The sequence below is a fragment of the Neofelis nebulosa genome, chromosome 5, assembly GCF_028018385.1.
Source record: "Neofelis nebulosa isolate mNeoNeb1 chromosome 5, mNeoNeb1.pri, whole genome shotgun sequence".
NCBI lineage: Eukaryota > Metazoa > Chordata > Mammalia > Carnivora > Felidae > Neofelis > Neofelis nebulosa.
In genome coordinates, this window is record NC_080786.1 from 155,844,431 (window position 1) to 155,869,880 (window position 25,450).

Consider the following 25,450-nt stretch of genomic DNA (forward strand, 5'->3'; position numbering starts at 1 on the left):
GCAGGAAAGCTTAGGTGGTCAGAGGACACCAGCCTCAACACTAGACCAAGCGTTCTGCCCCTTTTTAGTGTTTAATGTGCTTTGTACTCCATTGTTATTGTTTTTTATAAAACACTAACAATGAAGATGGTTAGTCACTCGCTTAAAAATAACCAGCCTCCACCCACACGCACTCACAAGAAGATATTTGGTTCTTAACGTGTTATTAAGCAGCCTTAAAAAAATCAAACAAGTAAGTTTCCAGGATGCTGGAGGCCTCCTAAACCTTTTCATCCCCCTCCTCGCCGCTTCCCTAAAGCCCAGGGCACAGGGAAGGTGCCGGGTCAGCACCCCATCGGGAGTGGGCAAGCCACACTCGGCGGTGGATGTGACGGATTTATGTTTACACAACGTCTGGGGGAGACTCAGCTTCCCTCCTCCGCTCCCCGGCTAGCCTGGTGCTAGTGGGATTTCAATGGAAGAGTAAAATTGGGCGAAATCCCACTCTCGCAGTACTCTCTTGTCTTCTGACACCATCAGAAGACGACAGTCCGGAAGCAGGAAGAGTAGGCTGCAGGTTCAGCACCAGCGGTGCTGGTCAGCGCCTTAACGTTTGCCTTAATCTGCAGTGATGAGAGGCAGGGCCCGGTTAAGGAACATTAATAGCAAGTCTATTTCCCACGTCTGTTCCCTCTCCCATGGCACATACTAGTTCATGTTCCACAAGTGTGCCATGAAAACAATGCTGGGCATCGCTGGGGCTCCTTCTCTCCCCTGTGCCCCCCACCCCGACCCTGGCCTGGCCGGCGCCCTTCAGATCCCTCAGGGTCAGCCCCGGGAGTCCGAGGTCAGCCACGCGGTGGATGCAGGTGGGAGCGGAGCAAAGACCCCTGCTGCTGTCAGGATGCCCCCTGTGGCGTTCTTTTATTCTGAAGCCCAAAGCAATGAAATAGATTGCCGGAACCCGGGACAGAGACGGGACAAATGTGGGGACCCCCTTAGGAAGGTGGGAGGGGTGGGCTGGGTCGTTGGTGCCGAACGTGGAAGGCCCCCAGGAGTGAACAACCACCTCGGGCCCACCGGGGAAAGCCGTGGAGGGAAGGCCCCTCGGAGCGAGGGAGGGCCAGGTTATAGTTCCGCTCAGGACTACACAATACGGTGGTGAGTGGACAGGGGTGGTGGAGGGTCTTGCTGACACAGAAAGGGCCCTGCCGTGAGGCGGAGCTAGGTCCACAGGGGGACCCCTTCAGCTCTGGCCTCCTAGGACCCTCTGGACAACCTTGGGTCACTGCCTCCAGCGCTCTGGACCGTTGTCTGTAATGAGGGCTAGAGACCACGGCCGCCCCTGCCCTCCGGGCAGTGTGAAGCTGACTTAGCTCGTGGATCCACAGAGCAGACTCGAGGTGATCTTCCTGCAGCACGACTCTCCTGGACAGTCCTCTCCGTGCGGAAAGGGAACAGGAACGTAGCTTTCGCTGGAGGGCTGGGAGGGCAATGCGTGCTTCTCGGCTGACATTCTGTATCACACACAGGCCCTCTTGCCTCCTGAGCCAGGTCTTCAGAAACCGGCTTCCAGCCCCCATCGGGGAGCTGGTCGGGGTCTTTGGGGAGGGCTGTGGAACCCACTCTTCCTGCTCTAGCCGAAGGGACGGGGCGAGAAGGCCTTCTTGGTGGGGCGAGCAGGTGTCTCCCGGGCAGGCCACGCCCGTGCACATGTCCTCCATACGCCTGACCTAAGACACGAGCAGACCAGAGCCTCATGCTGTTCTCAGCTGGGTTACAAGAGCAAAGACAGCAAGTCAGTGAGGGTCTTGTCTGCCAGCTGTGTGGCTGATCGTCCTGAGGGAGCAAGAGGCTTGCCCTGTCTTCAGATTCGTCTGCTGCTGGACCGAGCGAGGCCGTGAGCATGCACGCCTAGAGGTGGTCTTGGGTCCCGCACACATTTCTTACTGGAAGCCCCCGTTCTGCTTTTCAGCCAGGTGTGGGTCCCGCCTCCCCCGAGAATGCATCTGCCGGATTGGCTGGTTATTTCCAGGATGAAACAGTGGCGAGTGTGACTCACCTCCCCCCAGCCTGAGTTATAGTTGTTTGTATCTTGTGGAAACACAATAGAATGGAATGTTCTATTTTTTAAAAAAAAAAAATTAGTGTTTATTTTTGAGAGAGAGAAAGAGAGAGCACAAGCAGGGGAGGGGCAGAGAGAGAGGGAGACACAGAATCTGAAGCAGGCTCCGGGCTCTGAGCTGTCAGCACAGAGCCTGACGCGGGGCTCAAACTCACGAACCGTGAGATCATGGCCTGAGCCAAAGTCAGATGCTTAGTCGACTGAGCCACCCAGGTGCCCTTAGTATAGAATGTTCTACTAGGTAATGGAATGTGTTGTCCACAGCCTTCCTTGGTTCCCAGAAAAGCAGCCTCAGCCCTCGAGGGTCCCCAGCAAGGGGCTTTCTCAGGAGCAAGGTCTCCCAGGGCTGGGACATTGTTCTTTCTGACTAGTTTTAGAACAAAACCAACCAGCAGAGCATGACTCTTGAGAGAACGGTGGAGAAATGGGCTGGACAGGCAGGAGAAGGACAGGCATCGATATTTGCCTCCACCTCCTGCGTCCTGTCTGTGGGGGCCGAGGGTACATGGAACAGGACCATGCCTGACCACAAGGAGGGATCCCCAAGAGGACAGATCGTGGACAGGACAGGGCATGCTCCGTGCTGCGGGGGGACCCCAAAGACGAGCCTGGAACAACCAGAATGACCCTTCATTCTGCAAGTTCAGTCTGTGTTCCAGAAGACTGAATGAGCTTGGTGGCTCTGGGAAAGCCAACAGGTGCTGTCTGCAGGCGAAGGAAGTGGGCCAGGGCACACACGCCCCCCATGGCCCCCCTTCGATGGCCCTTCCCGGGAAACCTCGCTGACCTTCTTTCTAGGTTGGGATCCCTCAAATGCAGTGTGTCCTAGAAGGGCCGTGGGTTGGGTTTATGGGTCAGCAAGGGAAGAGCCTGGTGGGATTCAGACCCAAGTCCGTTTGACCTGACTGCCTCCCGGGCTGTGGGGCAGTGGTGCCCCAGCTCTTGTCATCACCCAGGCTTGCATTCTGTACTGACCGTGCATCAGGAATTCAAGAGCTGGAGTGAAATTTTTCTTCCCTGGGAGTTCTTTCTCCTTTGGGATGACCTCATCTCCCCAGAGAAGCCACTGGACTGGGGTCCGCCCGCTTCTGCCACCAGGGGACAGGATGGTGGCCGGGTGTGTTCTGGTGGGACCTCCAGGGGGGCTGGCCCTGGGCGGCGAGCCTGGTGTGGACGCGGGACAGCGGCGGTGGACCCCCGCCTTCCCAGGGGCTGCCTCCGGGAAGACACTGCACTGAAGCCTGCTGACTTTCTGTTCCCTGAGCCCATGCTGGGTCAGTCATCTGGAGCGGACAGGAAGGCATCGTCCCAGTGGACTGTTTGTATCCCGGTGCCCAGCCTGCTTCCCGGGGGCCGGGCTCGGCGGGGCCACCGTGGAGGGTGGTGACGGCTTTAAGCGGTTTCCTGGCCTTGCTGGCACGTCGGACACCTGGTTCTTCTATTGACAAGTGCCAAGGGGCAGCTTTCCTTCTTCCGGAGAGACCCGGCCTGCGTGGGGCGGGTCTGCAGGAGCCGCGTGCGCTAAGGATGGTGGCATTGGTCGCTGCTGTTGGTTACATGCTTCCTGTGCGCCAAGCCCTGAGCTGGGTGTTTTGATTCCTTATCCCATTTAACTGCCACGGTGGCCCTCCCCTCCGCGCTGGTCAGAAACCTGATCATCCTCTGTGCGTCTGCCGGTCTACCTGTTCCACAAACGGTGATTGGGCACCTTCCCTGACCTGGGCCCTGAGCGAGGCTTAAAGAGGCCCGCAAGGTCACCTCTGCAGGAGGCATATCGGAGACTCTGCCCAGGCGGGCCTGGCTCCAGCACTGCTTCCCAGCCTCCTGGGCCCAAATCAGGACCTCGGACTTGGAAACTCGCCTGTCCACTCGGCAATGGGCCCCGCTCTGCAGTCCCATCCGTGTGTATCCACGAGTGGGATGCAGGAGGCAGCAGGTGTTTCCACATGGGCCCTGTAGGTGGTGAAGTGTGGTGGGCAGTCCCTGACGGATACTCTGGCCCCGTTGCTCCCTCAGGTCAAGGAGATCCTGACGGCTCTGGGCTTGCTCTCTTGCGCCAACACGAGAACCGGAAGCCTCTCGGGCGGCCAGCGGAAGCGCCTGGCCATCGCACTAGAGCTGGTGAACAACCCTCCCGTCATGTTCTTCGATGAGCCCACCAGGTAATCAGGAACAATGAGGGAGGAACCCCGTCCTCCCCATCAGCAGCGTCCACGGGGGGCCCCACAGTAGCCTCAGAAGGGGGGAGGCATGTGCTCTGCCTGCCCATCTTTTTCTCCTATCCCGGGGTCCCCGAGGGGAGGCCTGAATTCCTTCCCTCTCTCCATCCACTTCTAGAAGACATGACAGGCTCAGGCGTGCATCACAGGCCTCCCCAGTGTGTGCTGAATACCGGGTATGGTTGGGGGGGTCCCACAGGCATCTGACGGTGCCCCTTGCCTTGCAGCGGCCTGGACAGTGCCTCCTGCTTCCAGGTGGTCTCCCTGATGAAAGGACTGGCCCAAGGAGGGAGGTCCATCATCTGCACTGTCCACCAGCCCAGCGCCAAGCTCTTCGAGCTCTTTGACCAGGTGCACAGACCACTTGATGATAGCCCGAGTGAAGCCAAGTCCCAGGGACTCTGCTTTCTGTCGGTTCCCTGAGGCGTCTTCATTTCTGAATGGCCTTAAGTGTTATTTTTCATAAGACTTTGGAGTCATTGGCAGCTAAGGTGGCAGGGCAGGAGGGGGTCGAGAGAGCTGGCCAGCTTTCTCTCTCTGGGGCTGGTATCTGGCCAAGGGGTCTTGGGCAAGTCACTGACATTGTGGAAGCTTCATTCTCCACCCCCACCCCTGTAACCATGGGGAACACCTGCTTTACAGAATTAAATGGCAGGTTATCATATGTGCACGACATCATCTCTTTTATAAATCTTAGGTTTCAGTATTATAATAAGAAAAAAAAAAAGGCCCAGGGATGAAATGTGTATAGCTTCAAAAATCTTTCTTAGCAGGCAGTTAGTGCAAAGGGGCAGGAAGCGATATAGTAAAGTTAATGCCTGTCCATATAATACCTTCCCTGACTTAAAGTTTCCTTTGAACTTTAACAGTTTGGGGGAGGTAATGTATAGCTGTCCTGAAAGTGAGAAAAATTGACCGATGGATGGGTGGATGGATGTAGGATGAATAGATGAATGGTTGAATGGGTGGTGGATGGATGGAAGGATAGATGGATGAAAGGTTGAATGGGTGGTGGATGGGTGGGTGGGTGGGTGGGTGGATGGGTAGAAAGGTGGATGGAAGGATGGATGGATGGATGGATGGTTGAATAGGTGGTGGATGGATGGATGAAAAGTTGAATGGGTGGTGGATGGGTGGGTGGGTGGGTGGATGAGTGGAAAGGTGGATGGATGGATGGATGGTTGAATGGGTGGTGGATGCATGGATAGATCAATGGATGGATGGATGGGTGGATGGGTAAATGGGTAGGTGGATGGATGGGTGGGTGGTTAGATGGAGGGGTGGAGGGGTGGGTGGGTGAGTGGGTATAAGGATTGGTGAGTGGGTGGGTGGATGGTTGAATGGGTGGTGGGTGGAGGGGTGGACGGATTGACCGCTTTTGTTGCTTTACAAAGGAAGACAAGGTTGGTGTTCTCCCTTTCCTTACTTTTTTCCAGCTTTATGTCCTTAGTCAAGGACAATGTGTGTACCGGGGAAAAGTCTCAAATCTTGTACCATACTTGAGGGAATTAGGTCTGAATTGCCCAACCTATCACAACCCTGCTGATTTTGGTAAGTAGAGCCTTGACCGGCTGGAGGGGAAAGAAAAGGGCTCTTCTCCACTATCAGTGGGTTTCTACTTTTGCCTGAAGCCCCAAAATCTGGAATTCCTTCACTATTCCAAACATGGGTCAAGTGCCATCCTGCGGTGGAGCTTTTAAGAACAGATAAGAGGTTTTCTTTCCTCCAGATAAGATACCTGGGAACCAGAGCAAGAGAGCTGTTAGGAGCAGAATTTCCTAATGCTATGCTGTGTTAGGCTTCTGCTTTTAAAGAAGTTATTTCTGGAAAGAAATAACCTTTAAAAATAAAAAGTGACCCTTTTGCGTCGGTTAACCGAATTGTTAAAATGCTGATTTAAATTTTGACCAAACATAGCAAAAAAGGCGATGCTCAGGGGCGCCCAGGTGGCTCAGTCGGTTAAGCGGCCGACTTCGGCTCAGGTCATGATCTCACGGTCCGTGAGTTCGAGCCCCGTGTCGGGCTCTGTGCTGACAGCTCAGAGCCTGGAGCCTGTTTCAGATTCTGTGTCTCCCTCTCTCTGACCCTCCCCCGTTCATGCTCTGTCTCTCTCTGTCTCAAAAATAAATAAATGTTAAAAAAAAATTAAAAAAAAAAAAAAGGCGATGCTCAGTGTCCAGAGACTATGTTGATGGTCTGAGCTCCTCCTTCTGAGCCGGTGGTCCTGGGATTGGTGGCCTTGGTGCTTGGAGGCCAGTTGAACCATTTCACGGGCCTTGAGACGCAGGGGCCCACACCTCCGTGCTGGCAGTGCTCCCAGGCATTCTCCTCTCTACCCACACCCTCCCGGGCACTGACCATTGCCAGCCATCACTTTCCCCCCACCGGGTCCCCATGCCCAGCACCGTCCTCCACATCATGCTTCCCCGCATAGCTCTCAGCAAACCCAACAGCCTCTCCAGGCCGTGTCCCCAAAACCAAATGTCCTCCACCTCGCTTTGCAAGCTGGAGTCCCCGGCATCCCTCTTGCCTTCTCTTTCTCTCCAGCTTCATGTTTACTAGACCCCCAAGTGCTGGAGATCCCCGACTCGGTGCTGTTTCCCCACCTCAACCCTGGTGCCAGGGTCCAATCTTTGCCAGCACCTCCTGCCTTCCGTGCCTGCTGAGCCACACACTGAGTGATCTAAAACCTCGTGGTTCTGGGGGCCAGAAAGAAGTCAAGGCGTGGGCAGGGCCGTGCTGCCTCTGGAAGTCCCAGGGGAGGCTCCTTCCTGCCTCTTGCAGCTCCTGGTGGCTCCAGCGTTCCTGGGCTTGTGGCTATTTCCCTCCAGTCTCCAGGCAACATGTCCTGGTTTATGACCGGACCTAGGAGGGCTTGACCACCCTGGTTTAGGGGTTCAGGCTCGGGGAAAGCAGACAGCTGGTTTTGCAGAGGACAGAACCAAAAAATCAAGGCCGGGGACTTTGGGCCTCAGCAAGGATGTTAGGAAGAGGTGGGGCCGTGGGAAAGAGGCACCAAGACCTCAGGTCGGGAGCAAGAAGGGGCAGCAGTAGTGTGGGGTGTGGAACCAGGGGCCAAGGAGAGGCCAGTGGGAGCCAGAGACAGCGTCTGACATCCCTGGGGATAGAGAGGTGGGGTTGATGGTCCCACGCAGCCTGGTGCCTCCAGGGCCCTTCTCCATGGTGCTGAAGAATCACTCCCGCCTCGGCCCATAGGGACACACAAGCCCCCTTCTGCTATGATGAGTGGCCTTTCTGGGTGGGGGGGAGGGGAGTTTAGGGCTAAAAACACACTGGCTGTGAAATGATTTCATCATGTCACACAGCGTCCGTATAATGGGTTGAAAACATCCCCGCGAGGCTAATGGCTGTGCTGTCGCAAAATGAGCACCGCCTGGCTCCATGGGAGGGACCTGGGGGCACCTCTCCGGGGCCCGGGGCTGACCCGCCTGTGTCTCCTGCAGTCATGGAGGTAGCGTCCGGTGAATACGGTGACCAGAACAGCCGCCTGGTGAGAGCCGTCCGGGAGGGCATGTGTGATTCTGACCACAGGAGAGAGCCTGGGGGGGATGCCGAGGTGAACCCTTTTCTTTGGCACCGGCCCTCTGAAGAGGTAAAGCAGGCAAAACGATTAAAGGGGTTGAGAAAGGTAATGCAAACCCCCGGCCCCCCGGTGGGACGGCTGCATGATGCACCTTGCACGCTGCTGCATGGGGGCTCCGAGCCGGGGGGAGGCGCGTCCCGGGCGGGCGGCTCACCCCTCCCCCTTCCCGCGTGTGTCCCCAGGACTCCACCTCCATGGAAGGCTGTCACAGCTTCTCGGCCAGCTGCCTCACCCAGTTCTGCATTCTCTTCAAAAGGACCTTCCTCAGTATCATGAGGGATTCGGTAAGGGTGTTTGCAGATACTCTCCCGTGTCTCGTGCGTGTCGGGTCATTTTCCGCCTTGTTCATCCCGATGGGGCTCTCGGATTGCTTTCCCTGCATCTGCATCAGTCAGCTTTCCCTCCACGATGCTGCTGTGACAAACAGCCCCCAGATGCCAGTGGCTACAATAGGAAACACGTATGTCTCACTGGTGTCGTGTGTTGGTGGCTGTGGCTTGTGGCCCTGCCTCACGTGTCTCATCCTGGGACCCAGAGCGGACACACGGCTCCTTTTCTGGGACGCGGCAAAGGGCAAGCGTGAGAGAAATCCAGGTGGCCTGTAAAACTTCCCGCTGGGGGCGGCAGACCGTCTCCCGTGCGCACGTCCCACCGGCCAGGCCCAAGTGGGGGTGCTCCTCCCTCGCGGAGTCCCTGGGGGCCCAGGTGCTGGCAGATGTACAGAGCCTGTCAGGCGGGAGGTGGTGAGTGGCCGGGAGCTGTGATCATGTCCACCTGTCCCAGTGGACAACCTGACGGGCTACCTGCCGAGGACAGCTGAGTGCCCAGTGGGGCTCCGGGACCTACTTGGAAAGTTGGAGGGCTGGGGGCCTCCCGGGCCAGCGTGCTCCGAGGAGGGGCCTCCGATGGACCCATCCTAGCAATTGCTTCTGTTTTCACAGCAGTTAAATGCTGTGTGTGTGTGTGTGTGTGTGTGTGTGTGTGTGTGTGAGAGAGAGAGAAAGAGAGAGAGAGAGAGAGAGAGAGAGTTGGTTTAGGGTTCAGGCTTGTTTTTCTGGAGGAGAAATCAGCAGTCGATGCCTCCAGAGGCCTTGGCCCTGTTGTCGTTGCCCGACCCCCGCGAACACCAGTGAGAGCCGTGTCTGCCCCCAGGTCCTGACGCACCTGCGGATCACGTCTCACATCGGCATCGGCCTCCTCATTGGCCTGCTCTACCTGGGGATCGGGAACGAAGCCAAGAAGGTCCTGAGTAACTCCGGCTTCCTCTTCTTCTCCATGCTGTTCCTCATGTTCGCGGCCCTCATGCCCACTGTTCTCACATGTGAGTGCCTGACCCTAGACCCACCCACCAATGGGGCGCTGAGACCGGGGCGTGGCCCATAGATGACTTTTCTGACACGTACTGTCTTGGTTCTTCGAAGTGCCATTTTCTTGGTTGACAGGTACTATCATATTTTCTCTTAGACGAGAAAATACATACCATGTTTAAGCCAAAGGAATTAATCACTAATGACATATCTGTAAGCATGGAGGAAGGCTGATGGGGGTTTCTGAAAGGTGTTCTAATCAGGAATCCCTCAAATTTTACTGGGGTAGCATGACCTCGTTCACTTATTAAGGGAGCCTGCTGTGGCCAAGTTTGCGAGCAGGTAAAGCTATTCTGGATGGATTTCTGTGTAGTTCCAGATTGTTTGTGAGTGCACTGCCCTTGCTCACTTCAGGCTGACCGTGAACTCTGGCGTAAAAACCGCCCCCCGGCCCGAGTGCTGCCGCCCTAAATGGCCCTGAATCCTCAGGACCAGCTTGGGGCCTCTCGCGCACGGAAGGACTCACACTGGTCAGTGGTGAGGTTAGCCGTAACCACTTGAGCGCATCTCTAAAATAACGCTCAGTCTCCGAGGAGACGTCCTCCGCTCTTTGATTTTCCGCTCGGTGACTCTTCGGGTTATAAAACCAGTCGGCAGTTTTTCCAGGCTGGTGATTCACTTCACATGTTTTCGCTCCATCTCTGAGCGCTGCACGCACACAGGTCCAGGCCGCGGCCTCCAGCTCAGCACGGGGTCGCCTGGGCGCGTCTCCAGCTGGCCGGGGACGTCCGCCCGACCCCTTTTCCGTCCTTCTGTCTCCTAGTCCCCCTGGAGATGGGAGTATTCCTTCGGGAGCACCTGAACTATTGGTACAGCCTGAAAGCCTACTACCTGGCCAAGACCATGGCCGATGTCCCCTTCCAGGTGTGTGAATGAAGGGGCGTGGTTGGAAGAGGGGCGGGAATTCTCCATCACTGCCGGCAAGGGGTGGGGGGAGGCAGCCGTTTGCAGGGGGCGTGACGGACCCTGTGCTTCCAGATCATGTTCCCGGTGGCCTACTGCAGCATCGTGTACTGGATGACGTCACAGCCGTCCGACGCCGTGAGGTTCGTCCTGTTTGCCGCACTGGGCACCATGACCTCTCTGGTGGCGCAGTCCCTGGGTCTGCTGATTGGAGCTGCCTCGACGTCCCTGCAGGTACCGGCAGAGGAAACACCACCTGAGGGGCCTCCCTTCCCCCACCTGGGCCAGTGCGGCCGGGGCTGCTGCCCTGGCGGGGCTCAGTACCACCCCTCCTCCCCAAACCCCCCTCTCGCTTCTGCCCTGACCGCCTGGATCGGCTTCACCTGGTCGCTCCCTGGGGAAGGACTCACACTGCTGTGGCCGGTCAGGGTTGGTACACTGCCACCAACAGGTGCCCTCGGGTGGCACATGATAGCTCATGGAGCATTCCCCCCCCCCACGCCCTCCCGCTAGCTGGGATGCTGTCCCCATTTTGCAGATGTGGAGACTGAGGCCCAAGAGGCAACACGGTCTGGTCAGGCTCACGCAGCTGGCTCGGAGTCCTACGGTTTGCAGCCTCTGGGGAATCCACTCCACTACCCCGTGGACCGCCCCCCCCCAGCTGCAGTCTGTGCCCCCACCCTGCCCCGAGCCCCTCCACGTGCTCTCTGGGGCTTCATGTGCCCTTCACGTGTCCGGCACCGCCCTGCCCCCCAACCCGCCAGCCCCACCTGCTTAGCCCCTAGGGTGGCCCCCCGCTCCACGGACGGGAATAGCAATGGTACCCCCGAGATGGCCGTGGAAAGTGCTTGGGCCCACCGGCCGCAGGGGGTGCCCAGGGGATAGCGCTCACGGCCCTTCCTCCCTTGGACGCGGTGGCAGCACCTGGCTGTCCGACCCTCCAGGTGCTGTTCCTGCTGCCTCACCGCCAGTCACTGCGGTCCCGCTGCAGCCCTGCAGAAGGCTCTGTCTCTTTGCCTCTGTCCCCTCTGCTGGGGCCCGCTGATCTCCAAGCCCAGCATCCCAGCCGCTCCCTGCTGCTGGAGGACGGGGGCTCCGTCGTGCCAGCTTGGCCTCGTGGGCCCCAGCCTGACACCCTGGCCCGGCCCCGGCTGCTGCCGACCCTGCAGACACGTGGGGGATGGCCTCCTGGGGACACTTGAGGAAATTGGGCGGGACCTCCCACCTGCCGCCTCTGAGCACGTGCTCTCTGTGTCCCGCCAGGTGGCAACCTTTGTGGGCCCTGTGACGGCCATCCCCGTCCTCCTCTTCTCGGGGTTCTTCGTCAGCTTCGACACGATCCCAGCTTACCTGCAGTGGATGTCGTACATCTCCTACGTCAGGTAGCGTGTGTGACGTCTCTCATCACTCGGAGCGCTGTGCGCACAGAGGGAGGGGACAAAAGCCACTTCTCAGCCGTCAGTTACAGGCCAGCGTGATGCTTGCATCACGGATCCAAGGCCGTTGGTGCCTTTCATTTTTTTCCCTAAGTCTTACATGTTCCCATTGTCACCAACACACACACTCACACGCACACACTCACACGCACACACACATAAGGATAAAATAAATACTAACAGTTTGTGCCTTGGAGGAGCCACTGTGGACCCCCAAATTCCGCCTGTTTTGGAGAGCTGCCGTGGGGAGAGTGTTTTCATCTTAGGAACCTCGTTCCTCTCGGGAACGAACAGCACCCGTCACTCTGACCGCATGTAAATCCAGAGAAACCAAGTCATGTTTTAAACATCCTACTGTTTTCGACCAAGAGCGTCCTGGCCCCTCGGCACTGTGGCGCCCGGACCTCGTCCTCTCTGCTGGGGGCTTCCTGGCACGTTGGCCTCACTGGACAGCGCCTGCCTTCAGAGCTCGCCTCCCCCAGCTGTAGGGACTCCGGGTGACGCATGAGATCCGAAGCTGGGAAGAAGCTTTCCTTTTCTAGAATGTCAGTTCAGACCCAGATGTATTGTTCAGGAAAACAAAATGAAAACAAAGCACTCGTACAGAGTTTCAGCAATCGGTGTGCGTTCCAACACCAAGAAATCAGAAACCCAGGTCTTTCTTCCTAAAAATTGGTGTTTTTGTTCTGGCGCTGTAGAGCTGGGACAGAACGAGAGCTGGCACAGAAGGGTTTTATTTAAATGTTCTACGGTCCTTTGGGGCACCTGGGTGGCTCAGTCGGTTGAGCGTCTGACTTTCGATCAGGTCATGATCTCACGGTCTATGAGTTCGAGCCCCACATCGGGCTCTGTGCTGACGGCTCGGAGCCTGGAGCCTGCTTCGGATTCTGTGTCTCCCTTTCTCTCTGCCCCTCCCCCACTCATGCTCTGTCTCTCTCTGCCTCTCAAAAATAAGGAAAACTAATAAAAAAAGATGTTCTACGTTCCTTTGAAGGTGATCAGGTCCTGACTATTTAAAAAAAAAAGTATGTAATATCAGAGGTGATCAGAGAGCTTTTTAAAAAAAATTTTATTTATTTATTTTGAGAGAGAGAGAGAGAGAGAGAGAGAGAGAGAGAGCATGAGCAGGGGAGGGGTGGAGAGAGAGAATCCCAACCAGGCTCTGCACTGTCAGCGCAGAGCCCGACACGGGGCTTGATCCCACGGACCGTGAGATCATGTGACCTGAGCCAAAACCAAGAGTCAGATGCTTAACCGACTGAGCCCCCCAGGCGCCCTGATCAAAGGGTTTTCAATTCATTTCCCCATTGAACAAATCCCTACTGTGCGTCCAGTTTGGTTTTTCGGGAGGAGGCTCTGGAGGAGACAAAAACTGGACAAACCTCAGCCAAGCCGCTGGATGCGTCTGTCTTGGGACGACGTTGCAGGGCTGGGAGCTATCTCCATGACGACAGGTCTGGGGAAGGGAGAGCGGCCACGCTATGGGTCAGGGCTGGCTGGGGGCCCACCCAGATCCCCCCCCGCGCGGGGCTGCGGGGTCCCCTGGCCGCGGACAGAGCCGTGCTCACGTTCTGTGCCTTCCTCCGCAGGTACGGGTTCGAAGGGGTCATCCTGTCCATCTACGGCCTGGACCGGGAGGACCTGCACTGTGGCATCGACGAGACGTGCCACTTCCAGAAGTCAGAGGCCATCCTGCGGGAGCTGGACGTGGAGGACGCCAAGCTCTACCTGGACTTCATCGTCCTGGGGGTTTTCTTCATCTCCCTGCGCCTCATTGCCTACTTCGTCCTGAGATACAAGATCCGGGCCGAGAGGTAAAACACCGGAGTGCCGGCAGAGGGCGGAGTAGACAGTGCGGCCCAGGGTGGCTTGTAGGATCGCAGTGGCAGGGCCGTGCCCGCGGACACAGGGACCCCCGCCACCCAGCCCTGGCAGCGCCCTCGGGCCGCGGACATCAGGCCGCCCGGTCCGCGCAGCCCGGCCAGGCCTTTGCTCCGTCCCCCTTTCTGGCTCCGCCGGGAAAGCGGGTGTAGAGGTGTGTCCGCGAGCAGCATTTCACAACGCAGCGGCGGGGCGGCCGGGGAGGAAGGCCAGCGCCCGCGGCCCCGCTCGTGACTGTCGCTGTCACCCCCCCACGGTCTGCCTCCTTCTCCACGGAGAAGTCACGTTCCAAGCCAAAAGCCCATAACTCTCATCCATTTGAAGAAACTGTATCTTTTTAGTACTTGTCGAAGAACACGATTCAGGGTAAATAACACACTTTGCTTCGAGAGGTGAGGGGTTGAACTTCACCGCGGGGCTGGTCTCGTTTTTCGGGCTGAAGCTGTAAAAGATGGAGACGCGGTCCCCGGCGGAGAGAAGGTTCTGGAGCTGCACGCGCTCAGCTGCGCCGGAATTTCAAGAAGTCGTGAAGAAAGCTGGAGGGTGAGGTTGGCCGACGCCCCCCAAGCCTTCTGTTTCCCCCCGTGCTTCTTATCTTAAGCAAAACATATTGTTTATTTCTTCCTAACTCTCTGAACACCTTAATTTTGCCTACAACATGTCCAGAAAATTGGCTCTGTTGATGTTTTACCCGTGTGTCTCTCTCCCCATGTATCACATCACCTACCTCCATGGAGCTGGGGGTGCTGGGTTTGCGGAAAGTCCACGGGGGCACACGGAGGGCCGTGAGGGGACCCCACTGTGGCTGGGGGGAGGCGGTGGGGAGGGTGCCCAGACCCCAGAGCATCCAAGGCCTTTGCAAGAAAGCGGCGAACACCGTGTGGCCGAGACGCCTGTGGTTTGGCCAGGCGGTGGACAGGGTTGTGGGCAATGCCACCTGCCAAGCCCTGTTTCGGTGGCATCTCCTCCTTCTCAGCCCTGGCTGGGCTGGTGGCGATGTCGCGGATCAGAAGCTCCTTCTTCCCCGTGAAGGAGGTTGAGGGTGCATCTAGGGGAGGGGTAAACGGCCTCTGGCTTGCTTCCAGGTGCCTGGGCGCCTACCAGCCGTCAGAGGCAGTGTGACCACAGGGTGGAGGTCGGAAGAGGCCAAAGAAGGGAATGGAGTGTTGCCCCCTCGGAATCTCCTTGCCCTGGGGCCGGGGTTTCCTAGCGATTCTGGCTCCTTCCCGCCCTGAGCCTGGATCTCCTGGTCTGTGAACGGTAGCAATGGGCAGTCTTCAAGGCTGCTTTCAGCCCTGAGAGGTTCTGCGCCTCCTCAGCCGTGTTCCCAAAGCTTCTATTTGCTACTTGAAGAGAATGGAGAGCGTTCAGATTTTGCCGGCACATGGATTTGACTCGCAGATACTTGGTGATCCCTTTGCTCCTCTTGGTGATCCCTTTGCTCCCGCTTTGATCCGTTTTAGTAAACACAGTGGAGACATGTTACAACGTAGCTTTGAGTTTCATGGTTCTGTGCAAATGGGGCATCACCGGCCAGATGAAGCGATTTAACCAGGATCGCTTTTTAGGCGCCATAAAAAGCCTTCGTTTAATTTCAAGACAGATTTGCCTGCAAGATGTCGCAGGTAGGAAGTCCCGCATGGGAACAGCCTGGTGAAATAGAGAGGGGGTGGGGCCAGGGGGATGGTTTTGGTCACGCCACAGTGACATCAGGTGCGCTGGGTATTTAAAGACCTCTTTCCCTCCAGGTGAGCCCTCTGGAGGCAGGTCTGTGACCCTGCCAAGGACAGGCTGGCCGGGAGCTGCAATGCAGGACCCAGCCCTCCCCCTACCAGGCACCATTTTGTGACCCGAGCCCACCGTGCGGTGTCTCAGCCATTTCAGAAGGAAACAGATTCCTTGAGACCGAAAATCTAGTTTCCAAGTGTCCCTGCGTCCTCAGAAGGAAATATTTCCCTAGGAGTGCATGCTCCCTGCATTTTCCATTTTCCACTCTTGAGAAATTACATTTGTCCCTTAATAGATGAAGACGGGTAGGGGGCAGATTTGGCGGATGTGAGGCTGTCCGCTGTCGAGGAAAATGCACGTGCAAAGCAACAGGGCGCTGACTGGTGTGTGGCACGAATACTGTCGTGGCCAGGCAGGGGATTTGCTCAGAAAGGCCTTGGGGTGCCTTGAGAGAGGCGGTCAGTCCCGGGATGCCGTCCCTCCCCCATCAGCGGCAGGTGCCCCCCGCTGGCGCCTTCACACAGACCCTGGGCGACAGTGAGGCAAACGGTGTTCTTTGCGTCCCCAGGTAGCTGGGTACAACGTCTCACTCGGATGACCTAAGCTAACATCCAGACCACCTGTTGACTTGTTTTTGAACTCGTTGCGGTTAAGAGGGGGGTGTCCACCTGCTGGGACTGAATCGAGACCAGCTGCCCGGGTTTAATTCTCGTCGTGAGTTCTGAATGCAATGCCTCCTCTCGTCTCTGTGATTCTTCATTTAGAGGGAAGAGTGAAAACTTGCGTGAGAGATGTGAAGCCCCTCCGGTATTAGGAGAGGCAAAAGCGCGAGTCCAAAAGGTCTCGCTGCTAAGTTCGGCCTGTCAGGCAAGAAGGGGGAGCAGCAGGTTCCGACAGCTGCGGGGCCTGGGGTCTGGTGCCAGCCGCACCTTGGGAGCCTTCCATGGGTGCCACCGTAGGATTGTGCCCCTTTTTGCTCCTGATCTCGCTGAGGACCAGCCAGAGGGGGCAGTTCTTCCAAGGGTCCCGCGTGGGTGCCATGGGGAGCTCTCCCCAGGGAGGGAAGAAACCCTGTACATGGAAGATGCTGGAGTCTGGTGATGTCACCTTGGGCAAGGGGCCTTCGGGACCAGGAGAAAGCTCATCCCAGAGACCCACAGAAAGGCCACGTTCCCAGGGAGCATGACCGGGACGTCAGGGACAGGTGGAGCCACCTTCTGTGGTTTGGCTGAGAGGACGGAAAGCCCGGGCCGCCGCGTACTGAGCGTGTTTTCCCTGCTGGTTGTCCGGACACTGAGCCAGGAGCCGCGGGGGCCCTCTGTTCATCCCCTCCCTCAGCAAACACGGTCACTGGTGCTCCCCACGTGCTTGGTGCTAGTGTCTCAGGCCCTGGGGGCCCAGGGGGAGGGAACCCAGAGGTGGCTTGGCCTCCAGGGCGGCAGGTGATGGGGCGGGGGTTGTATTCATTCTGCAGATGCAAAAGGCCGGGCGGGGGAGGACGGGCGAGGTCTCGGTCTGACACCAGGGAAGAGAGCACCGGAAATTTGAGTGGGGGTCTGACCCCAGGTCTTTTTTTTTTTTTTTTTTTTTGCTTTGCCCTGTTGCCTCCTATTTGTGATGTACAAATACACATGAAAATACTTCCTAAAGCATAAAGTGCAATACTAGAATACTAGCTTAGTGGCTGTTCATTATGGACTTGGCTGCCACCAAACAGAAAGCCGAGACAGGAGGGTGGCCCATGCCCCTACCCTCCCCCCCACCATCGCCCGGCATGGGGTTGTCCCTCTGGCCTTGGAGGCTGAGTGGACTCCTGTCTCGTGGAGAGGTGCTTTCCTCTGCCCCGGCCTGGTCTTAGCTTCCTAAAGCTGTGTACCTGAGAATTAGCTCGGGTTAGAGAGGGCTGGTGTGTGTGTGTGTGTGTGTGTGTACGCACACGTGCTCCGTCTCCAAATTCTCCGTCATCCTTTGTTCCCAGAAGGTGGGAGAAAATTCCACTTCATGCCTGCCGTGCAGATGGCCAAGAGCGTAGTCAAAATCCGCTGAGGCTCCCACATCCAGTGCCGTGTCAATGTGACCAAGGGTCAAACATAACACCCAAGATGGGGAAGTGCAGAGTGTGCGAATATAACGTTAGATACTTTTAAGAAGTCAAGACTGCTAATAAAATATTTTACATAAAACGTTTCACTTGTGTTCAGTGTTAAATGCTTCCAGTTCAGAATGATTTGCTTAAATCTTACTAGGTAAAATGGGTTCTTAGGTTGCATTTTGAATACATTTGTCGTGCGTCTAGTAAGATTCTTGCTTTGTTACTTGGCGTTCTGGTCTAACACCCCCGCTTGTAAATTCACCTTCCTCTCCGGACACCATGTTGTGTCTTAAAGCTTTGTGCTTTTGCTCTGTTCTCCCAGACCTCCACCCACTTCCTCCTGCCCTGTCAATGTCGGCCACAACCTCAAACAGGGCCGAGCCCCCCAGTGCGCTGTGGCCCGTGTGCCCCTTCCTCTCCAATCCCCTCCGTCTTGGAGTGAGCTCCGGGGACACAGGCACTGGTGGCCATTCTTCAGAGGAATATCCCCCTCTCCTCGCTCTCATGTTCCCGGACACCCACTTCTCTGGCCTGGCCTCTGTGGAGGCGGCTGTGATGGGGAAAGCATGTTCTCCCTGGGTTTGGCTCCCCAGGCGGACATGAGCGGGACCCAGAAGGAGGCCGGTGCTGTGCACTGCTTTAGCTCCCCCGGAGCAAGGACTTAAGGGGGGTGGTGCTTAAGGCCTGGCCTTCAAACGGGTCTTCGCTCCCACCTCTGGTAAGCAAGCAGAGAGCCGGGCCGAGCAAAGTGGCAGAACGATTGGCCCCTGCAAATCCTAAGTGATGGGGACAGAAGGGTGGCCTGCAAGATCGGAGGGCACCCCACGTGTGGGACCGGCTCGAAGTGGCTCCGTGTGCTCACCTGCTCCCTCTGCTTCTCCTTCCGCGCCCGCCTGCCTCCGCAGACCCTCCAGTCCCGCCTCGGCCCTTCTGGGTCACTGTCCTTGGACTCCTCTGGGATCATCGCCCTCTGCCAAGACCGGGGGCCTCCCTGAGGCCAGAGGCGGGCAGGGCAGGGAAGACGCCTCACGGCGGGCTCAGCTCAGCCCGTTTGTGAAATCCAAGCGTCCAGGGCAGGAAGGCAGAGCGAAGGTGACGCCCACGCCCGCCCTTCCAGGCGGTGTAGCTGGGTTTTCCGAGAACCACCGCACATTCTTCCCGTTTCTTTCTCTCATCTTGGTGCAGACAGAAGGGTTTAGCCCGAGCCCGATTTCGTATGCTACCTCTGAACGTGCCAACCTGCAGTCGTTCCTCCAACAGACGCTTGTGTGGCCGAGTCGAGGGCGCACGGAGGCCGGCCGAGGGAATCCGCGGTGCGTTTATGTCAACCCGCTTTGTAGAAATGAGCTTAGGTCAGGCTCAGCCCCTGATGCCTCCCTGTTCTCAGAAATAGTCCCCCTGGCGTCGCGAAGGAGAAAACGACCAGGTACATTAGGTACCGTGTTGCGGCCCGGGCAATGGACTGTCACTGGTGGGGGCACAGCTTGGGGGCTTTCCCGCAGCACAAAGACCATCGTGAAGCAGAAGAGGAGGAAGCGAGAGCATGAAGTGTCCTTGTTTGATCGCAGGGCGGGTGGGGGGAGTCTGCTGCTGTGTCCGGGCCCGGCTTTCTGAGGCTGCAGGACGGAGGAGGCAGAGCCCTGGGGTCCTCCTTCCCGGGAGACCCCCCACGGTCTCGACCGAGGACATGACCCCGGGCGCGCAGTGACTTTCTCACCGAGCTTGCAATTCCGGGTTTCCAGAGGGTCCTCCCTCAGCCCCTAAGCAGGAGCACCAAATCTTGGGAGCGGCACGAGCCCCAAGCCACATAAAGAAGCAGCAGCAAAACTCGACATTACTACACGGAGCTGAGGTTTTCCTCCGTGGGGCAGCTCCTCCCTGTCCTGGAGTATCTGCGTGAACGGAAGAGAGAATCCCGTTCGTCGCCTTTGGGTGCCTTTGGCCTACACTTTGCACATGAACTTAAACGTGGCCCTGGTGTCGTGTACAGTTAAACAGCATTTCACCTCTGTACGCGGGAGGCGTTCGCCACGCGCAGCAGGGCCGGGCGGGCCGGGGTGGGGATGCTGGGGCCAGGCCGGTGGGCGACAGAGCGCCCCGGTGACGTTCCACTGCAGGCCCGCTGGGCCCAGTTCTCAAGCCCCCCCCCCCCAGACCAGTCCCCCCGGGGAAGGAGTTGCTGGAAGCCCTTCCCAGCAGCTCACAGGTGGACGGTGTTCCTCTGCGCCACCTGCCCTGAGGGCTGGCCCAGCAACAGATCCCAGCACAGCCTGGGGGCGCACAGGGAGCTGGGGGAAACCACTTGCCCATTTCTGCCCCACAGGTCACCAAAACGGCCTCCCCTCCTGGGCTGCCCCGAATGTGCCCTCTCCCGCTGGACGGAATGATTAGGCCGAGGGGGAGGTAAAAGTCATGGGGAACACAGGGTGAAGGTTGGGAGCCCCAGGATCTGGGCTTCCTGGAGATCTCAGGGTGCAACCCGGTCCGAACGGTCCCATGGGTCTTGGTTTTCCTGAAAGTATTTCAATGGTCGTGGTAGCTATTTTGTTCTTACAGTTTTACCTTGTATAATTGTCTTTGACAATTCTGTCCTCGTGTACCCCAGGGGTCTCTTTCCCATAACATTTCCATGACGCCCGAGCGTCGCCATCAACATGTCATTTTTAAGTTCTCGGCCACTCAAAAACGGTAGAAAGGGTCCACTGGTCCGAGTTGCTGATAAAATGGGCCTCCGAAGCCGCACGGTGGGTTTTCCGTTTTTATAATCTTAGGATCACTGTAGAAGGGGGTGAGAGTATGTTTAAAACAAAGTTACTGTCTGTAACCAGCCCTTTGAGCCTTGTTTGCATTTTCCTTTGCAGACGTAGCGGGCGTGTGAGCAGGTTGCCGGTTGTTGCCTTTCATTTGATGAGTCGCTACTGAGTGTTACCCCTTTGTTGTCCCAAAGCAACAGTCAATGCAAGCAACATTTTCAATCAGCGTGCAAACGCGTGCATATATCTGTATATCTAATCTGTGATTGTATAATCCCTGGTTTTTAAAATACGGTATGGATGACTTTGCAACGATCTTGCCATTGTTATTTAGGGAATACCGTCGCCTGCGCTCTGCGAGAGGTTTGCACCGTTGTAGATAAACACCACACGTGTACGTACATACGTATATATAAATATATATATTTAAAAATAACGTCGGCTCTCTCGGGTACCTGTTTCAGGGGCTGTCCACTCCGTTGGAACAGAGACGCAAGCAGACCCTAGGATGTGAGCTTTCTAACTGTACCTTACAGGCTTCGGTCCTGTCGTGTACATTTCTGTAGAGTTACCTCCTTAGAAGATTTGTACGTGCATTTTTTGCAGACCTGAACTTTGTTTTCTGAAACTAGATGCCACTTAGGAAAATGTGACATAAATCAAATAAAGCATTGTTATTTTCAGATTTCCCCTTCTCTCTCCTTGCTTTCCACAGTGCCAGTGCTCGCGCCTGCCGGGCGAATGGGGCCTGGGGTCTGGCAGAAACTCGCTCTTGACGGAGCCATTGGCTCAGCCGGTGTTGTAATGGATGGGAAGAGGAACAAGAGTGGTGGTGGTGTGGTGGGCAGCCCCCACTGGTTCTGCGGGAGGACGGGTCAAGTGCGTTTTCGTGGACTATCTCATTTAAACGCCCTCCTCGGGCGGGGCCGGAGAGTCACAGATGAGGAAGCGAGGTTCTTATAGATTTCACAGCTGGCCCAAGACGAGTGATGGAGGCCGAATTCAGATGGTGACAGTCTCGCAGGTAGCCAGGACTTTTGACCCCCGCATCGTCCTCCCCACGTGGGAAGAAGACACTGTGGGGTTGAAGGCTAAGGAGGAGAATCTGTTTTGTCATAGGAAGTGGCTGCGGGAACCCATCCCCCATGACCAGAGGAAACTTCTCCCAGGTACTTTGCCGAGGGGCACGATGATGGGCGAGTGTCCCCAGGAGTCAGCTCTGGTGGCTTTATGTTCTAAGGGCCCCTGTATAGGTCAGCACTGGGGTTCAGGCTGAGCCTGGGCACAGGTGTCACTCTGGGATCATCACCTGGGTATGGCCGTGATGGGGAGGACCAGATTACTTCTGCAGGTGTGGAGGAAGGTGTGGACGCAGGGACACACAGAGAGAGAAGCCACCGCCCGATGACCCAGCATTCATCACCCCTTCTTCCTGCCCGGGTTTCTCTGCCCCCAAATCTTGTGAGATGCTCCCAAACCCCTCTGCTCCTTCCCCCATCAAAATCCCCATTCCTTCCACACTTTTTCCAAAATTATCTTCATTTGCATCTTTAAATTACAAAAATTCTACATACTTGTTTTAACAAATAATACAAAAGTGAATGATCTTGCCCCGAACCCATCCCAGGCACCCCCCTCGAGGTACCCGGAGTGGACAACCAGACAGCAGTCTGTTCACCCAGAGAGGCGGACACAGCACCCCCACCCCACGCCCCCGCTCGCCTCCCCTCCCACCGGATTGCAGACGGTGCTCCAGACCGGAGGGCACAGCCCTCCCTATTCTCACTTCAGCAGCTGCGTGGCGCATCATCGCGGGAACGTTCCAGAATCCCTGCAGCCATTTCCCTTCGGAGAGACGCTGTGGTTGTTTCTACAATAACAAACGGGCTTTAATAAATCTGAAAATCTGGACAGCATTCTTCTACTGATATCCTTGTAACCCACAATTTAAATCACAGAAGGCTTTCTGGAAACGCAAGTGGAAGGAAGGACAGGTGCACAGAGAAGACGGGGACCCGCGGACCCCACGTGTGCCCCCCTCACTCTCACAGTGGCTTTGGGGCAGTCCCACGTGGCTGGCATCTCGTCTCCAGCCCTCTGGCCTTCCCTTACATGCGAACGTGGTGATGCTTGGGAGCTGCAGGTGTGCGGGGGACAGGAGACCCCCAACAAAGCCGCCAGGCCCGGGGGATGTTGTTGAGAAAGAGGGTCCTACCCCACCCAAGAGTGCTAATCCTTGCTGACAACATCGCCGTGGCCTTGGCGGTGAAAGCAACCCCGTTCTGTAGAAAGACAATGATGTAAGCAGTAGAGACAAAACCCTGTGGCAGGGCACTCTTCCTGATGGACAAACCCTCTTCCCCCCAGCTGCCTTCTTTCCTCTGCTTGTCCTGCTATGCGAGCAGCCGGCCGGCCCTGTGGGTCTGTGCTCTGTGCTCCCGCTCTTAGGAGATGCTAATCCGGCCACACCCAGGAGTGACCTTGGAACTTGATTCGTTTCTCCCAATTTCCTCATCCGGGTGTCACAGTTGAGAGCAGGTGGCAGGAGGAGAAGGGATCTCTGCACATCCCAGGACAGAAAATTCCGCTGGGTTGGTGAGAAGTGGGGGAGGGGTGGCTGGACCAGAGCAATGACAGAACAGACGTGGGCGCCAAGGGCTCCCTCTAGTGGACGCCGGGGCTGTGCGCCGTGGGCCACGGAGCGGCCCAGCCCTCCTGGCAAGGTTTGTAGGTCGGAGCAGAGGGGACCATCTGTACCCCACAAAAGCGAACAGAGAAAGGCTGCAGCGTCCAGGCCAACAGGGGCAAGGGCAGCTGTCTGGTGAGAAGCAGCTAATTCTTGCACCTTGAGCTGCAGAAGGTGGAGAGAGCCCTCGGCCCGGGGTCACCTGGAAGGGGACGAGGCCCCCTCAGAGGCCATCTGGTAAGGCCAGTGGCGCGGAGGACAGGATGCACCGGCCCCCACCGTGGCCCTTGGTAAACTCTTGGAAGTAAACTCAGTTCTTGGAGCAGAAAGTCTGACGCTGTCCAAAGTCAGTAAATCCACAGAGAGAGATTAGAAGCACAATTCTGTTTATTATATATAACGTATATGGAAAGAGAGAGAGAGAGCGAGGTCATTCAGTGTGAAATTTGCCCTGTTAACGTGTACGGTTCACTGCTTTCCAGGATCTCACAGACTCGTGCAGCCATGGCCAGTCTCCAGTTTCCGAACTCTTTCGGCGCCTGCGGAAGAAACCCACCACCAGCCCGTCACCGGCAGCCACGAATGTGCCTCCTGTCTCTGGATGCGCCTGTTCTGTGCACGTCACAGAGATGCAGTCACGCTCTTGCCGTCTTGGCGTCTGGCTTCTTTCAATTAGCATAAAGCTCGTTTCGTTTTCAAAAGTAGCCTCTCACACACATGAAGGACTGTCAGCGGCTCAGGAAGGTTTGAGACCCCCGCCTCCCCCCACGGCGTTAAGGCCGACCAAGGTGTGCCGGCTCTGGCTTTCCAGGTTTTTCCCAGCCTGCGTCTTGCGGCCACAGCTATCAAACACGCTCTGATGTCACCATGGCTGCTGTCTCCAGTTTGCCGACGGGGTCTTTGAAGCTCAAAGGATGTCTCTTTCCAGGGCACGACCGCACCTCTTCAGCCCTAAAGGCCAGCGGTCCGAGGGGAGGATTTCCAGCCCAGGTTCCGGAAGGGCCTCAGAGAAAACGCACAGCGAAAGAGGAGCCTCTGTGACAATTCCTGGGCCACACGCCATCGAGAAGTCCATCCGAGAAAGTCCGGCAGAGGTGGACGAACTCCCCCAGCCGATGCCCCTTACGATGCAACATGGCGACAGTGCCGGGCCCTTCTTGCCCCCAGAAAGGATTCTTGTAAGGGGTACTTTGGCTCGCTAGGACACCTCGTCTGAACTTGGCCGTGGTCTGAGGCCCTGCCCACCCCGTTTCGTGCCCTCCCTGTCTGCGTTCAGAGGTGCCAGACCCTCAGCAGTTCTGAGACTCCCGGCGACGCCTGACCCCCTCCCTCTCGGGGTTTCCCCACAGAGTCTGTCGCCAGTCTGACCCTCGTGTCTAAGTGTGAAGCAAAAACCTTCCTCTGTATGCCATTGAACGTTTGAAGATCCATAGAAGAGAGTGTGAATTCCAGTGAAAAGCCAACATATCCCGGGACGATCCAGAGCCACGCAGCCTATGCAGAAGGAACCATTACCAAATAAATGTTGTAGCCGCACTGGTTCAAAAAAATTTTTGTTTAAGTTTATTCAATTATTTGTGAGACAGACAGAGACAGAGGCAGAGAGGGCAAGCGGGGGAGGGGCAGAGAGAGGGAGAGAGAATCCCAAGGAGGCTCCACGCTGTCAGCACGGAGCCCAGCGCGGGGCTCGAACCCACAAACTGTGAGATAGCAATAAGAGTCAGATGCTTACCCGACTGAGCCACCCGGGCGTCCCTTAAAGCCACACTTTTAGTGTCCAGCTGTACTTAAACTCAAGAGGTGGGGAAGGCATGTACACATCACCGGAGATAATAATCAGGTTTAATGGCCACGGTGGGTGTGAATTTCGGAGGAGCTCTGACCAGCAGGTAGGAGGCTTATGGGGCACCATGTGGGGGCCCCGGTGTCAGCTGAGTGCCCAGGGAGCCTGATGAGGCTGTGGGGGTGATCGTGTCCGTGTAGCCCCCACAAGAGCAGTCAGCACGTCCCAGCTTTGAACCTCAGCAAGGCTGGGTCCTCGGGTAAATTTCTCTCAACTTCCGCATCAGTAAAGTAAGAATAAATATATGATTTCTCACTGCAGTTTGGGGAAAAGGGAAAAAGAGTTTCCGGCCCACACTGTAGCACTTTCTAGCCCCCGATTTTAAAACTGGTTAACGCTCTCTGGGCGCTCTATCAACTCCGGCTGTCCCCAGCCAAGAATGTTGTTTAAAAGTCCCCAGGAAGATTCTGCACCCCTTGGAGACCTCCGCGGGCCCCGTAGGACTCAAGGGCAGAACTGGGCTTGGGGGGAGGGGACCTGTGGCTCCTGGCAAGCAAGTAATTAGAGGAAATCGCTCCCATTTGGTTTGTCTGGATTTGGGTGTTTCATTTTTAAACCTAGCAGATTACCGCGGGGCCTCTACACAAGGTTGAAACACAGGAACTATTTAATTTCTTCAGCCAGTGTCAGGAGACAGACACTGCTGTGGCTGAGAACAGACCAGAACGGCCTCTGTACGGCAGGTGCTGTAATCCAACCACGCTCTTCTAGAAGGGCTCTGAGCCCCGGGCGGCCTCCTGCCGTAGGGATGTCCTCACAGCCCAGCCTTGCTGGCTGCAAACTCCCGACCAAATTACTAACTGGCTCTGTGTCTGTTTCCTCCTCTGCCAAGGA

General features: G+C 56.7%; 1 protein-coding gene across 5 annotated transcripts in view; it reads left to right on the plus strand.

The window, feature by feature from the left end:
* The window catches only part of ABCG1 (ATP binding cassette subfamily G member 1), an 81,226-nt gene extending 56,917 nt beyond the window's left edge, over window positions 1-24,309 (plus strand). For 2 of the 5 annotated variants that reach the window (XM_058732090.1, XM_058732088.1), the window contains 11 exons: window positions 4,121-4,266; window positions 4,551-4,674; window positions 5,760-5,874; window positions 7,788-7,972; window positions 8,110-8,211; window positions 9,080-9,248; window positions 10,058-10,158; window positions 10,273-10,431; window positions 11,461-11,579; window positions 13,223-13,447; window positions 23,256-24,309. In XM_058732090.1, coding sequence (XP_058588073.1) covers window positions 4,121-4,266; window positions 4,551-4,674; window positions 5,760-5,874; window positions 7,788-7,972; window positions 8,110-8,211; window positions 9,080-9,248; window positions 10,058-10,158; window positions 10,273-10,431; window positions 11,461-11,579; window positions 13,223-13,447; window positions 23,256-23,454 — 1,644 coding nt within the window. In that variant the 3' untranslated portion in view covers window positions 23,455-24,309. Of the gene's footprint in view, window positions 1-4,120; window positions 4,267-4,550; window positions 4,675-5,759; window positions 5,875-7,787; window positions 7,973-8,109; window positions 8,212-9,079; window positions 9,249-10,057; window positions 10,159-10,272; window positions 10,432-11,460; window positions 11,580-13,222; window positions 15,228-15,262; window positions 20,771-23,255 lie in introns of those variants that run through there. The other 3 variants (XM_058732089.1, XM_058732091.1, XM_058732092.1) reach the window with 3 other exon arrangements.
* The last annotated feature ends 1,141 nt before the right edge of the window (window positions 24,310-25,450 follow it).